Source organism: Mesocricetus auratus, unplaced genomic scaffold (assembly GCF_017639785.1).
Source record: "Mesocricetus auratus isolate SY011 unplaced genomic scaffold, BCM_Maur_2.0 Super-Scaffold_100041, whole genome shotgun sequence".
NCBI classification, from domain to species: domain Eukaryota; kingdom Metazoa; phylum Chordata; class Mammalia; order Rodentia; family Cricetidae; genus Mesocricetus; species Mesocricetus auratus.
The window spans coordinates 2,790,119-2,806,753 of NW_024429218.1; the positions used below are offsets into that span (position 1 = coordinate 2,790,119).

Sequence of the window (16,635 nt, forward strand, 5' to 3'; positions counted from 1 at the left end):
TGTAGTTTAATATCTTTATTCTTCAAGTTTTAAAGTTATAAGACTTTTATTATTATGTAATCATCATTGGTTTTGTGACTTCATCATTTATTGATTTAATCTAACAACTTACTTAGGTATTTATAAAATCATTCATTATAAATGAAGCCATGGTGGATATTTTCATGCATGCAGCTTTTACAGTAATTTTCAGAAAGGGTAGTGACTAGTTTTTATTCTCATAATAGCAAGTGATTTTCTTGAATAGTTTATACAGTCAAGAATAATGTTAAGAATAATGTTGACATTATTTCTTTAACAAAACCTTTTTCAAAATATTGAAAATAAATTCCTCTCTCATAGAATACAACCTGACCACAGTTTCTGCTCCCTCCAGTCCTCCAAATAACCTCCCACCCCCCTGTCCCCCAGATCCACTTCCCTACTGTTTGCCTTGAGAAAAAAGCAGGCCTCTGAGAGAAAATAACCGAACACCATAAACTGAAATACAAGACAAATAAAAGTTCTCATGTTGAGGCTAGACAAGGCAACCCAACAGTAGGAAGAGAATCTCAATAGCAGACAAAAGAGTCAGAGATAAACCCACTCCCACAGTTAAAAGCCATGACATATATTCAGAGGACCTATTGCAGATTGTCTCTGTGACCCGGGGGAGCTCTGCTTAGTTGATTTTGTGGCAATGTTCTTCTAATGTCCTTCATCCCCTCTGACTCCTACAGCCTTTCTGTCACCTCATCCACAAGATTTATCATATCTGAATGGGGGACCCAGTGGAGACCTCCAGTTTATACTCTCTCTCTGCACAATGTGTGTCTGTGGGTTCCTGCACCAGCTCCCAACTGCTGTCAGAAGAAGCCTCTTTGGTGATGACTGGACAAGGTGCAGATCTACGAGTATAGCAGAATACCATTAGAAGTCATTTTATTGATTTTTTTAAAAGTTTGGTTCTACCCTAGGTTTCTGGGCTGTGTAGTCTCTGGTTTTTGATATTCAGGTAGTGGAAAGCATGGGCTTCCGCTTGTTGGGTGATCCTCAAGTTAAAGCAAACACTGGGTGGCCACTCCCGCAAGTTCTGTGCCTCCATTGATCCAGCACCATCTTGCTCATAGGGCAGATTGTAGGTCAAGGGTTTTGTGACAGGATTGGTGGCTAGGTTTCTCTTTCTGTAGCCTGAAGAGTACCTTCCTACACCAAAGAGATTAAAATCCTTAATAAAACTTTTAATTAAACTTGTGTTGTATTTCCTGCACAATTTTGAAAATGAAAACAGTGGTGCCATATTATTTCTATTTTAATGAAGTTGTTGTTGAAACATTTTCCCTTTTGTTTCTCATAAAAATTTTAAGACCCATCTTTCTGTTTTAATTAATGACAATAAAACTTTCTTAGAGAACATGATAAGATCTTCAAGGCAGACTGTTATGTAATCACAAACCAGGCTTAGAAGTCATTATTCCTAAGTCGAGATACATAGTGAAACATGATGCAGTATGTTTGATTTTATGAAAATATGATATCACTTCTTAGAGGTATTTTTTTGGAATTGAGTTATACATACTTCTATGAAGACAGATTAGATACTAGAAACTAAAAAACTATTAATTTTTCATTCAGGAAATGAGTATAAATCTGAACTATGTGAAAGGAGGTAGCTAATTGCTTTTGCCTGTATGTACACTAGTTTTGTGTTAGGTGGACATCAGCTAAATGACTAGCTCAAGCTTGAATTTATATATGGGTTATAAAAATTAGCACTGAGTGAGTTAAAACAATTTTTTGATATGGATTCTGAGAAAGTTTACAGAAAAGAGTTTGGGTTCCAATTATTTTAGGGATATTTGTCTGCTTTTATAGATGAAGATTCATTTACCAGGCACAGTTTGAGGCATATAATCTTGTTCAGCAACCCACACTTTAATTCTGCTTTATTGGACCAATATTATCATATGAAGAACAAGGAATGTGGTAAACACAGAAATATATATTCTGAGGCATGTTACATCACATGACAACGACTGAGACATCAGTAACTTCCTTCTAGAAGATTGTTCCATCCTTTTGTGTCTCAGTTTTTTAGTCACATACTTTTTAGGGTAGCATACAAGGTGATGGAGTTCAGCATGTCACTTCATATGTATATGTCATTATCCTTTGTTCTCATTCACTCCTGCCTCCTGTCTTTCCCTTCACTCCCTCTCTCTCTAGCTGTTACCTCTTCTTCAGTTAATTCTAGTTCTCTTGTACCCTGGCCTCAAACTTGCTAGGCTAGCCTTGAAATTCTGCTTTTCCTACTTCCTAAATTCTAAGATTATAGGCAGTGACACCACACCCAGCTATGATTCTTACTTAAAATTTAGAAATACTAATACAATGAGCACAACAAAGGCATTTTTATGTGTTTACTTATTTCACAGATAAAGTAGATCAGCAGGTATTATTAATTTCTATTTATATATATCTGTTGAATTTATAACTTATAATACATACAAAATTTCATTAGGGATTTGTTTTCTTGAACACTGACAGTTTAGTTGGATAAATTTAAATTTATAGTACATTCAAGTTAAGGCAATTAATAAATTGTATGTAATCATTCAAAGGGTTTTGCCTCAAACTTTGCTAGAAAACAAATAGGAATTATAAATTAATGATCATTATGATGATGTGGGATTTAGGAGCTTCTGCTGCTGGATGAGAAGTCATCCTATCTTCCTGGTGAACCCCTTTGCCCCATCTAGCTCATGTGCAGTTGTGACAGCAGCTTTAGACTGTACCCATAAGTCCTTTCTTTCTTTGATAAATTTGCTTAGAAAACACAGTCTTCATAAAGCTCTCATACTTCCCATGTTCCCTTCAGAAAACACCTTACTTATCACAGGGCATCTGGGGAAATGAGAGGGGGAGGCAAGAATGGATTCTTGGTGACTAGAATGACTGGTATCAGGTATGTTCACCAGGAATTCCCAATAGCCACTGTTTCTTGACATTAATTCCATAGAGCAGTGACAAACTTCATGGCTTTATAATGTCATCCCATGAAGGGCTTGTAGCTTTTCTCAAAGTAAATTAAAAAGTAGTTTGGGCTTAAATGATGGTAAATATCAGGGATACCAAATTTTGCAAAAGTCAATTTTAAAAAGGAAGGAAATGATTTACAAGCACTAATAAAATGAATGTTATTTTAGTATCAGGAACTTTTGTATTATCTAGGTAAATTATATTAAAGGCATGAACTGTTCCTTCAATGTCAAATTATGAGCAGTCGGTACTTGAACATCAACTTGTTGGCATAACAGAAAGGATTTCACATTGAAATTTGCCTTTTTTATCCAGCCTGTGTTACACTTGTGATTGGTTTTTCAGTGCTGGGGACCACTTGCAGGGTCAAGTGCACGCCAGACAAGCACTCTTGCTGTAAATTGTCTGCCCCTCTATGTAACGTTTATAGCCATGGATTTGTAAGCTTTTGCCTGTTTTATTATTGTCCTCATCAAAATTCATCCATCATTTAAGTATATTTTGTAGTTTCTTTTCTAATTCTGTGTATATAGGAATAATTCAAGTTTTTTTTCTAGCAAGTCCTCTATAAATTATTCCATCTCCTCTTTCTCTGCTTTAAATGATAGTTATTATTCGTCAGTTACTGACTGATGTCTGTATGTTTAGACCCTAAAGTAAAACTTTTCTTTTTCAGTTGTTAAAAAAAACACTACCAATAAATTTTAAATGATTGCATTTCTTAAAAACTTGTTTTGAGAACATCATATGTGAGCTCAGCAGCCACATTACTACTGCCCCTCCCTCCCTGACTCTTACTGTGATCCACTGCTCCCTCCCAATTCATGATCTCTTCTTTAATTAACACTTTTGCATGCATACACCTATAAATATCTACATGTGAGTGCGCGCGCGCGTGTGTGTGTGTGTGTGTGTGTGTACCACTTTGATTGGATGACTTATGGAGTAGATTGTTCCTGGGGGACACTGCTTCTTCCTCTCTCAGTAGCCATTGACCAACTCTAACTCTTCATCTATTGCTGGGGTCTTGAGGAATATTCCCTGTTCACACAGGCAGGTCAGTTAGTATTGCCATTATGCTTATCTTGCTCAGGCATCCGTATTATTGGGAATTCATGAGTGTATTTTTCTTGTCATGTCTAGGAGACACTACCTAGCAGCAGGTATGACCTGGGCTTCTGGCTCTTAAATTCTTAGTCTCTTAGAATCTACTGACTGACTGGAGTTCTTCATCTAGGATTGATGTCTTGTGAAATTTCCCCCATTTCCATTGGCATGGCAGCTGATGTCATTATCCAGGTCTTGTTTTTTCAGTTGTATTGCTGATATTTCATGGGTGTAGTTCCCTGCCATAGGGAGAAGACACTATCCAGCAACTGGTGCCCTGGTCCTCTGGCTCTTAAAATCAAGGGATAATCTCCATTCTAATTTTTCTACAGAACTATCTGTGAATGAAGTTGAAACTCATATTCCAGAATGATGCAATGCTGGTATTCCTATGACATATAAGACAGTTCATATTAGAAGATAACACAGCCTTCAAGTCAAACTGTAGAAAAATACGAAACACAGATTTGAGATTCCTTGCTATCTGCTGACAACCAAACTTTCATGGCTATGTAGAAAATAAGACTCTCGAGTCTTCACATACCAAGAGAAATAATAACATGTATAAAACAAGAGATGTGCCTAATAACCCACTTAATACAGAGATAAAAATAGGCTAGAAGAAGATAAAAAAGCACAGTTAGTTTGAGATTTACTCTGCAAATTAAGAAAAGTGGGCATGAAATCCTGAGGCCTGAGTGCTGGAGAAGGGGCAGCTCTGGTGGGTGGGCTTCCTGTGGATCTCCTTTAGATATGTGCCCAGGAGGTAAATAATACTTCTGACTTTTAGTTTCTATATGCTAAGAATTCGCAAGAGAAGTAGACTGTACATACTCATACTACATACATGCTCATGGCAGAGAACTAGCAGTTTTCTTCTCTGCATATCATCAGTGTTGCTGGGTTATTCATGATTGTATTGAAGGCTGATCACAGTTTCCAGTAAGATCCCCCTGTGGCTTATCCTATAGCCCATGATCCTGTTTGCTGCACTGCTGCCCATCCCAGGTCCAGGATCAGAAGTATTTTTCAGATGATGCTAGGTTTGCATATAAGTGACAAATGACTGGGTATTTAGAATAGAATGGTAGGGACATGAAAATTATTTGGACTAACCTTTTCTCTTTTAATAGTTGTGGATACATTTGAAAGATTCGCTTCTTTTGGATTTCCTTCCTTTGGAAGTTTAGTGTTATACATGGTGTATTGATTCCAGCATTTTCAGCCTTCTTTTGGAACGTTATCGTTATAGTGAGGTGTTATCTTAATTTCTATGTTTTAAGTCATAGTACATTTCTTGTTTCAATATATTTGTCATTGAAGGTTGACCTAATAGTTATGGGCTGTAATTCCAACTTTGTTAGAGGCTGGGATATGAAGTTCATGAGTTCAATACCTGCAAAGGATACAATGAGTTCAAGGCTACTTTGAGCAACCTGGTAAGACTGTGTGTCAAATTAAAAAATTGCAAAAGAGATGGGGATGTAACTTAGCAGTATTGTGCTTATACAGGAGGCCCTGGCTTCAGTAGTTCTCAGTACAAAAGGTGTGTGTGTGTGTGTGTGTGTGTGTGTGTGTGTGTGTGTGTGTGTGTACATTTATCATCTAAAGAATTTAAGACTGTAGATATGTTTATTCTTCTAGTTATTTATAAAAAGTTTTTAATATTTTATTTTTAGCTTAAAGACTGTCACGAAGTCTGATAAGTTGGACAGTAAAGTTAAAAGAATTGGACCACACATAGAAATTTTCCAAGTGTTCCAGGGAGAAAACAAACTCGTGTTCACTAAAAGAATTGTTAAACTGATCACCATTACACAAGCATTTATCAGGGGATGGCTGGAGCGCAGAAGACTTCAAAGAATAAAGACTAAGGTAAGAGGCACTTCACAGACAAGATGGCTTTGCATTTTCTTACATACATTCAATCACAGAATCTGGAATAGTTTGCCTGGAAATGGCTGTGTAGTTTTTCCAACGAGGTTCTATCTACACATTTTTGATTAAGAAAACGAAATGAATAGTCTACACTGAGAAGAGTTTTGTTTTCTGAGAATTTGGACATTGAACAAAATATTAGACTGACCCATAGCTTGGCAGTTCTGGAACCAGAGCAAACTGTCTTTTTGATTTTTGCTGTAATACCTCTGAGTATTCTTGCAGTGTGTCAAATGTTTCCTTTTGTAAATTCCTTGCTCTGAAATTCACCTTGGCAACTTTTAGAAACAGCAACACAGAATAAACCACAAGGAAAAGCCCCAAAATATAGATCTTAGGAAAACTGTGAAAACATAAGAAATGTCCTCATCTTGAAGACTAAAGGTTGGGAAGCTATGAAGAATAAAGTGTATTATTTTGCCAAAGTGGCCCTCTGGAAGGGACTCGCAGTTGTGTCCATTGAACACCTATGTGTAAGAACACAGCTATCTGCTTATTCATAAGTATAAGTGTATCCATTATATTATCATTACATATGATAATATATCTTATATAATTATAATTGTGATATCATTATATTATCATCATATAAAATTCTGATATTAAATCTAATGTCTTATAAAAAGTAAACTAGCTGGACCGATAGCCTCCAAAACAATACAGAGAAACCCTGTCTCGTAAAAAACAAAAAAATAAATAAATAAAAAAGTAAACTCTTTTTATAATTAACCCATCACTAATTCTGTTTTGCAAATGAAGAAATTAAATCAAGAGCTCAGAGTCTAGTCAAACAGCTGATGAGTACCTGACACCAAAGACTATGCTTATTCTATATATTCTGTCATCTGCATGAACTTCATTGGGCAAGACTATTTCTGAATCCAATCAAAACAGTATCATAGACCTTTCTCTGTAGCTGAGATCCAGGCATTACATTGCCTACGTGAAATCTCCATAGTTAGATCATACTTCATATAGCATGAAATGAATTCATTTTCTTACTCTCCTAAGCACTTTATCTCTTGTTCTACCTATGTACAACATTAATTGTGCAGGGCGTCACCTAGAATTGTCTGCATTTTTGATATTTTTATTGCCATACCCAATGCTTTGAGTTTCACATGTTTTCTTTTTCTCTGCTCTGCCTTTCAGATTTTATTTTAATCTGCTCTCATATGAGTAAGCACACTGGATTTCCAGCTGACTTCCTTGACTGTGGGCTTAGTCTCACTTAGTCTCCGTCTGGGTACATTTATAAATATCGAAGTATCGTCCAATTATCTTAGCAGTCATAAATCAAAAGATAATCATGATTGCAATATTTAACTACTAGCATAATTTTACCATTCAGAAGTTATTTTCTTTTAAAAATCTGTTTGTTACTACATGATTTTGGTATGACAGTCTTAAAATTTTAATGACAAAACAGTAATTTCTTGAATATAATCTCTAAAATTTTGCTTAATATCAATATTTTATTTGTGATTTTAACTAAATAATTTTGGTCCTTGGGTAAATGTTGGTCAAATTTTTAGGGTTAAGTTAAGAAAGTGTTTTAAATCTTAAAAATCCAAATTTAAAAGTTACTTTAGCAATGTTCCACACATAGGTCAGTGCTATTTAATATTTTGGAGATTATAAAAATCCTTTGAAAGCTTAAAAGAACATTAATTATCTCTCATTGTCGTATGTCAAAATCCATAGCAACAATAAAGTCTCCAGCCTATTCAGAGCTCTCACATTGATTTTCTGTAGAACAGTTTGCTATATAAATGTGTAGAGGGAAGCCTTTTCATTGCCAGCCACTTTGGTTTTTCCCCAAACAACACATAAGACACTATATTAATTATGAAGCTGTTGGTCGCTTGCTTGGTTTCTTATTGGCTATCTCTGACTTAAGTATTTACTCCATAATTGTTAATCTAAGTATTTCTCTTACCAGAGAAAGTGTCCGGACTTCTTACCCCTATGGCAGCTACATCGTGACTCCCTTTGTTTCTCCTTCCCAGAGCCCTCCTAGACTCCTAGTTCCACTTATCTCGATTTTCTATTGGCCAACAGTGCTTTATTCAACAACCAATAAGAGACAGATTTACAGAATGGCATCTCCCTTCATAAATGTTTGGTTTTGTAGTGACCAGTCCCCCATTTTAGCAGCCATTACAGGATATCATGTGCTTGCATGGCCTTACACTTCTGTCCTGGTCACGAAGAGGTCAGATGCCCTCCTCATAGCAAGGAACCAATTAGAAGTTAGCTGGCGGGTCTGTGCTTTATGGACAGTGCACAATAGTGACGTGCAGAACATAGCAACTGCCCTGGGAGGGCCTATGGACCGTAACAACCAGTTGACCAATCAACACAGGGCAGGTAGTCCAAACCTGGAAGCACACCAATACTGAGACTGTTTCATACCCCTAGACACTCCCCTTATGCTGCCCTTTAATGTCCCTGCCTTGAAGTTGCTTGGGGTCTTTCTCCAGCCATTCGCCATTGTGGTGGGGTGAATGGCCTGAGCTAATGGGGTTAGCTCGTTAAACATCTACAATAAAAGACTCTTTGCTTTTGCATTGAAATGGGCCTCTTGGTGATTTTGGGATTCAGAATTTGGGCACAACAGTTTCTAGGTATCAGGAGAGCTTTCATTTACTAAACAATGTATCTTCTTTTATTTAATGTTTATAATTGAAGCAGAATTACATCAGTTCAGCAATATGTATTTTTAAATGTAATAATAGTAATTAAATCTTGGGTTTAATTTCCTAGTATGTGGCTTCATAGAGCACTAATGCCAGTTGGAAGTACAGATGACTTTGAAAGTCATTGGTACTGTGTTATCTTAACAAGATCAGTCACTTCATCCAAGCAGCTGTGTCTGGTATAGGGATTGGGCAGTGCCAATACACTGAGATGCAGAGAATTCTAAGTTGTCAAATGGCTGTGGAGGCACAGAGGCACCAGGAAAGACAATCTTGGGCAGTGGAATTGGAGGAAGCTAAAGATAAGAGGGTTCTTAAAAGTCATGTTGAAAACCATATTATCAATCAAGGCTTATAACATGTACTTGTATGCAGTTTATGACATTAAATAAATCAGTGACAAGAGTTTTAGATTAGAACATGGGCTGTTGTGAGTACTGTGTTGGGAGAAGACAGTGACAAAAGAGAGGAAGATGGCTCAGTATGTTTTTTCAATAGCCTGGTGCATGGTGAGGATGGCTTGAGAAAGCAAGAGTGTCAGTAGGTAAGACTTGGGGTTGACTGGATGAAGAAAATATTTCGGGAGTAATCAATAGATCACCACTTTTCTGCTTTGAGTATCCTGGTATGTGTTTGAACAGCACAGGATTTTTGATGTCTTCAAATAAGAGAGTAGGAAGGGAAGAAAATGAAGTAGAATAAAGATTTCAATACTGTCTTTATTAGGGCTTCTGTTGTTATGTAAAGATACCATGACTACAACGACCCTTATAAGTGAAATTATTGAATTGAGGTGGTGAGGTACAGTTCAAAGGTTCAATCCATTATCATCATGGTAGGAAGCATGGTGGCATGCTGGCAGCCATGGTGCTGGCTACATCTTGATTAGAAGGCAATAGCAACAGGAAGGACTGTGATACTAGGAAGTATCTTGATCAGAGGAACCTTCAAAGCCCACCCACAAAGTGACACACTTCTTCCAACAAGGCCATACCTACCCAAACAAAGGCACACATCCTCTCCACTCAATTGGGCTCCATATCCTGATGCAAACCATTAGATGAAGATTTTTGCATTACTAGGGGCCAGGGCTGATCAAGGGACCCCAGGTAATATGCAACTCAGTGCCTATTAACACTCCTTAAAGCTCACCCAGTCACCCCAGATTGCACTGCTTCCCCTGGGCTACACACTAGGGCCACAAACTCAGCAGTCTTAGCAGATTCCAGGCTGGTCCTAGGGATCTCTGGTAAGACATTGCCAACAAAACCCCTTTAACCCTGCCCCAAAATCCCAAACTACACAAACACACACACACACACACTGTGGTTCCAACATCAGAAGGAAACATACACATTATTAGAGGCCAGGCCAAATCTAGGGACCCCTACCCCACAAGCACCACGAGATACCCTGCTGGACCTGAAGACATGCTAGTCACCACAACCATTGGCCATTTAGGCCAGAAGACCAGAAAGAAAAGAGAAACCAAGGAACAAAATACACATCCAACAAAAACAAATGCAGGAATAAACACCTAGACTTATAATCATTCCAAATTCAGATGCCTAAATGCTAGCATAAAAATACAATCAATAACAGAAAGGGCAATATGGCATCGCCAAAGCCCAGCTATCCAACAGTTTAGACCTTAAAAATGACTTTATGACGATGATAGGGGTCCCTCAAGAGGATATTAACAAATCCCTTAAAGAAATTGAGAAGACAAACAAAAATGGAGGAAATCAGGAAGTTTTTTTTCAAGACCTGAAAATGTAAGTAGAAGCAATAAAGAAAAGACAAACTGAGGGAATCCTGGTAATAGAAAATCAGGGTAAACAAACAGGAGATACAGATCTACAGATACAAGCATTACTAACTAAATACAAGAGAAGAATCTCAGGCAATGAAGATACAATAAAGGAAATAGATTCATCAGTCCAAAAAATGTTAAATCTAAAAAATTCTTAACACAAAGGTTCCAGGAAATTTGGGACACCATGAAAACACCAAATACAAGAGTAATAGTCATAGAAGAAGAAGAAGACATAACTCAAAATACCAGAGAATATATTCAAGGAAATCATAGAAGAAAATTTTCCCAATCAAAAGAAGGACATGCCTATAAAGGTAGAAGAAGCTTACAGAACACCAAATAGATTGGATCAGAAAGAAAATACTCTGGCCACATAATAATCAAAACACTAAACATACAGAACAAAGGAAGAATGTTAAAAGCAGAAAGGGAAAAGGGAAAAGTAACATAAAGGCAGACGTATTAGAATCATTCCTGAATTCTCAACAAAGAGCCTAAAATCCAGAAGGACCTGGACTAATGTCTTACAGACTCTAAGATGCCAGTTTAGTTTATCATATCCCAGAAAACTGTCAATCACCATAGGTGGAAAAATATTTAATGAAAACTCAAATTTAAACACTATCTATCCACAAATCCAACCCTACAGAAGGTACTAGAAGGAAAACTCCAACCCAAGGAAATTAACTACACCCACAAAAACACGGGTGATAGATAATCAATCTCATATTAGTAAAACTCAAAGAAGGGAAACACAAATACAGACATGAACACACACACACACATACACACACACACACACACACACACACACACACACACACACACACAGAGCCACCAAAACCAAACAATGGGAATTAACAATCTTTGGTTATTAATAATCCTCAATATCAATGGATTCAATTTGCCATAAAAGGTCAAAGGGTAACAGATTGAACAGATTAGATATGAAAACCGAATAATCTCAAACATAGATATCACCTCAGAATAAAGGGTTGAAAAAAGATTTTCCAATCAAATGGACCTAAGAAGCAAGACATTTCGGACATCCTAATATCTAACAAAATAGATTTCCAACCAAAATTAATCAAAAGAGATAGAGAGGGCATCTCATATTCATCAAAGGAAAACTCCACTAAGATGTCTCAATTCTGAACATCTTTTCCCCAAATGTAAGGGTACCACATTTATAAAAGGAATCTTACTAAAGCTTAAATCACACATAGAACTCCACCTAGTAATGGTGAGAGATTTTAACATCCCACTCTCACCAATGGACAGGCCATCTAGATAGAAATTGAACAAGACCTAAAGGAACTAATAGATGCCATGACTCAAATGGATCTAACAGATATCTATAGAACATTTAACCCAAACACAAAAGAAAATACATTCTTCTCAGAATGACATGGAACCTTATCTAAGTTGACCATATAACTCTCAGCCACAAAGCAAATCTCAACAGATACAAAAAATTAAAATAAAAAATAACCCAGTTTTTTATTAGGCACCCCTGGATTAAAGCTGGATTTCCACAATGACAGAAAAAAAAGAAAGAACACAAACTCATGGAAACTGAACTGCTCTCTACTTAGTTACTATTTGATCAAGGAAGAAACAAAGAAAGAAGTCCAAGACTTCCTAGAATTTAATAAAAATGAGTGCACAAAATGCCCAAACTGGTAGGACACAATAAAAGCAGGGCCAAGTGCCTTCATGGAGAATTTGAAGCGATCTCATACTAGCAACTTAACCACACACCTGGAACTCTAGAACAAAAGGAAATAGACACACCTAAGAGGAGTAGATGGCAGAAAATAAATTGAGGACTGAGATTAAAAAAAGATGCAAAGAGAACAACACAAAGAATCAATGAAGCTAAGAGTTGGTTCTTTGAGAAAAATCAACAAAATATATAAACCCTTACCCAAACTAAAAGCCAGCGAGAGAATATCCAAACCAACAAAATCAGAAACAAAATGGTAGATATAACAACAGACTGTGAGCAAAGCCAGAGAATCAGAAACCTGTATTCTACAATGAAAATCTAAAAGAAATTGATAAATTTCTTAATAGATACAACTAACCAAAGTTAATCAAGATGAAATCAAAATTTAAATAGACTCCTAAGGAGATAGAGGCAATCAAAAAAGCCCAGGATCACATGGTTTTAATGCAGAATTCTACCAGATTTTCAAAGAAAAGCTATTACTATTACTCTTAAAATTATTCCGCAAAATAGATACCGAAGGAACATTGCCATATTTTTTTTCTATGAAACTACAGTTACCTTGATACCCAAACCATGCAAAGACACAATAAAGAAAGAGGATTACAGATCAATTTCACTCATGGACACTGATGCAGAAATACTCAATAAAATGCTGGAAAACTGAATCCAAGAACACATTAAAGAGATCATCCACCATGACCAAGTAGGCTTCATGCCAGAGATGCAGGGATGGTTCCACATATGAAAATCTGTCAAAGTAATTCAACTTATAAAGAGCAAATCTATCAACTTGTTTCTTTGAGTTTCTATGATCAAGCATGTTATTTTCTTACATCACTGGTTATTGCTTCAGTGTTTATGGAACAAATCTATTTCCCCTAGACAGGTATCTGTCTCAATCTTCCTTTTACAGGATTCTATTTTTACTGTACATAATTTCTGAAACAATGACATCTACTCCCATGACTCTAGTTACCATAAAAATATAATGATGCTAAAATTTGTGGGTGTGAGCAGGATATTCAGAAGATACACTTGACTAAGAGACTGATAAAGAATATTTAGGAAAAAATTCACTTGACCCCAATGTGCTATTATACATTTCACTTAGTTATTCAAGAATATGCATTAGGCTCCAAATGAGTCACAGGAATGTTCTGGATCTTGCAGACAATTTAATGGATATCTAAGATTCATATTATCAAGGAATTGCATTCTACTAGAAGGAAAATAACCTAATAAACAGTTATGAAGTAGATACCACATTGAGGAAGGAGACAGGCACAGTGTCTTCTTCATCTCTACATGGCTCAGAGTGTCAGTAACATTTTATTCGTTGGGGAAATGGGTATCCAAATCACAATTGATGTTTATTGTATTTGTCACTTGCATATTTAAATGAGTGTATGTGTATATGAACTTAAAGCAACTATTTAGAACATTCTTTTTTATTTCATTTTGTTATTTTGAATTTTATTTCACGGGCTTAGTCATTTGTTTTTCTTCCTACTTTATGAGGTTTTGTAATAAAGACCCTCTTCAATACTGAATATGTCAGTGCTTAGACAAGGTTCTTAGGGCCTGTCACATCATTTTCTAAGAGTTGAATGAAACCAACACAAAAACATTTATTGTGATAGATACCTGGGTTAAGAAACTATCGTAGCCTTTTACACTCTCTTATGAAGCCCTGAGCAATACAGAGAATAGTAAAATAGCAAAGAAGACAGTCGCTGGTACTCCACAGATGGAACAGAATAAACGGGCAGTAAACAGGGAAGGGGCTGCTCTTGCTAATAAGTAGAGGAAATCTCTCCTACTAAGTGTCACTGTGCTGAAAGAGACACATACCAGAATCAAATAGAAGACAGATTAAAATACATCCTGGAAGATAGTGTTGACAAAAAAGCAATGTATTCCTGAAGGATTTGCTTTGACTCATAGTTCAGAGGAGTTCAGTCTGCCACAGCAGGAAAGGCATCCTACTTTGCTTTCCTTAGCTTTGGTACTTGTGGGGGAGGTATTAACTTCTTTACATAGCCTCTGCCACTGAAGGAAGGAAGGGAGGAACTGAAGCAAAACCCTGGAGTAGTAATGCTTACTGACTTTTTCACCATGTCTTGTTCAGCTTGGTTTCTCATACCACCCAGCACCGCTTGCCCAGGGGTGGCACCTCTCCTAGTAGGCTGGACATTCCTGCTCAATATTTAACCAAGACAATGTCCTCAAAGACTTGCCCACAGGCAATGTAATGGGAGCATTTTCCCAATTGTGGCTTCCTTTTCCCAGATGAATCCAGCTTGTGTCACAACAGCAAAAAAACTGACCAGCATAAAAGGGAATTTGATGGGAGTGGCTCAGTGCTCAGAGAGTGGTGGAGTACACAGATGGCTGTGGTGGAGTGCATACTTCTATGCAGAAGACTTTCAAAACAGACCTTTACCTAACTGTTCACTATAGATGCCCAAGTAGGTATAAATAGCTACTTTATTTCTTTTCATAGTCTTCATATCATGGACCAAGTTTGAAAGCAGTAGTCAACATGTATCAGTGTTTAATCCACCGTATTAGACATCGACTTGGTCTTTGGAGGACAAGACAGATAATAAACTTTGGAGAGTTAGAGGAATGGATGGACAGGAAAAAATGTGAGTACTGCAGTCTTTTCTTGTTTGGTGCTCAGTTTAGAATAAATTTCTGGCTAATGAAAAGACCTTTTATCTACCCCTAGCAATGGAAGGGGGACTAAATTTTATATTTCTATCTGCATTTTAAGATGATATTCTGTGTACCTGGATTCATTCATTAGGTCTTCAGTTTATAAACAATAGAATTCTCATTTGGCTACACAAAGTGTAAAAGGATATATAAAGGGAAAGTGTTAGAAAGACAGGTGAAGAATCAGATTCTATAGAGGATATAAATCCAAACTGCTCCAGAAACCTAGGAATCATAAAATAAGGAAAAAGAGTCCATTATTTCCCTAAGAAGAGAAACATACCAGATCCAATACTTAGAGACTGATTTGTCTATCTGTGCCTGTCTGCCTATCTGATTTTTCATCCATCTGCCCATCTGCCCATCTGCCCATCCATCCATCCATCCATCCATCCATCCATCCACCCACCCATCCATGCATCTACCAACCTGTCTATCATCTATCTATCTAGAGATAGGGTCTCATTTGTCCAGGCTGACTTTGAACTGAACTCTCTATGTAGCTAGGAATGACATTGAACTCCAGCTCGTGGTCCCTCTACCTCTCATGTGCTGAGCTTACTTGTGTATATCACCATATTACCATGCCTGTTTTTACACAGTGTTGGAGAACTCAGCGTTTTATGCATGCTATGCAAGCACTTTACCAACCAAGTAACAAATTCAGCCTGAGACACTTTGCCTTTTTTAAAATTAAATTTCCAAGAGATGTCAAATGAATGATTTAGGCTGAGCTATAAGTCGGATAACTTGAAGTGGCCATAGAAGGTCTTGAGAGTTATGGTAGGGATCAGTGCACTTTTTTTTTTTTTTGGTTTTTACGTGACAGGGTTTCTCTGTATTGTTTTGGAGGCTTATCGGTCCAGCCCGGCCTCGAACTCACAGAGATCCGCCTGCCTCTGCCTCCCGAGTGCTGGGATTAAAGGCATGCGCCACCACCACCCGGCTGGGATCAGTGCTCTTTAGGGGAGAGATGGGTTGTTCCTGAAATGAGTATAAGATTGTAAAACTAAGTGAACGTTAATTCACACTCAGCAGATTAAGGTACACATTACTTCAAGTTGCTGGGGATTCTCATAAAACAAAGACAAAATTTTATCATTGGCTTTCTGTTTTTATTTGATCAGTTGAGTGTTTCTTAAGTAGTACATATTACTGGAACAATTTCTTGAAGAATGATAATGAATGATGCAAGTAAGATATTTAATTAGAATCATTTTATACTTGTATAGGGATCAATATGTAACATTTTGGTAGTTTGCACTAGATGCAAAATGTTTATTTTATATTTGGGACTTCACATTCACAAAAGCTCCATGAAGATGGAATCTACCTTTCAATGAACATTCACTATATAACATATGCCTAGTGTATTAGAATGGCAAAAAGTATTTGTTCAAAGGAAAATTTTCATTAAGTTTTATACCAAGAGTTATTTTTTAAATGAGTTATACTTGGTCTGTTTCTGTTGCTGATAACTAAAGAAAGAAGAAACCCAGTAGAGGTAGAGAAAGAGAAACAGAGATAACCCAGAGCTCAGTTTGAGCTCTCAGCTCTGGTGATCTAGTTCAACAGCCTGATTTTCAGAAAGACGGATAAGGCGCCCT

General features: G+C 36.9%; 1 protein-coding gene across 2 annotated transcripts in view; it reads left to right on the top strand.

Annotated features, from left to right (window-relative positions):
- The window catches only part of Iqcm (IQ motif containing M), a 466,620-nt gene that overhangs the window by 240,220 nt on the left and 209,765 nt on the right, over positions 1-16,635 (top strand). For both annotated transcript variants that reach the window (XM_040734846.1, XM_040734847.1), the window contains exons 10-11: positions 5,805-6,000; positions 14,814-14,958. In XM_040734846.1, coding sequence (XP_040590780.1) covers positions 5,805-6,000; positions 14,814-14,958 — 341 coding nt within the window. The remainder of the gene's footprint in view (positions 1-5,804; positions 6,001-14,813; positions 14,959-16,635) is intronic.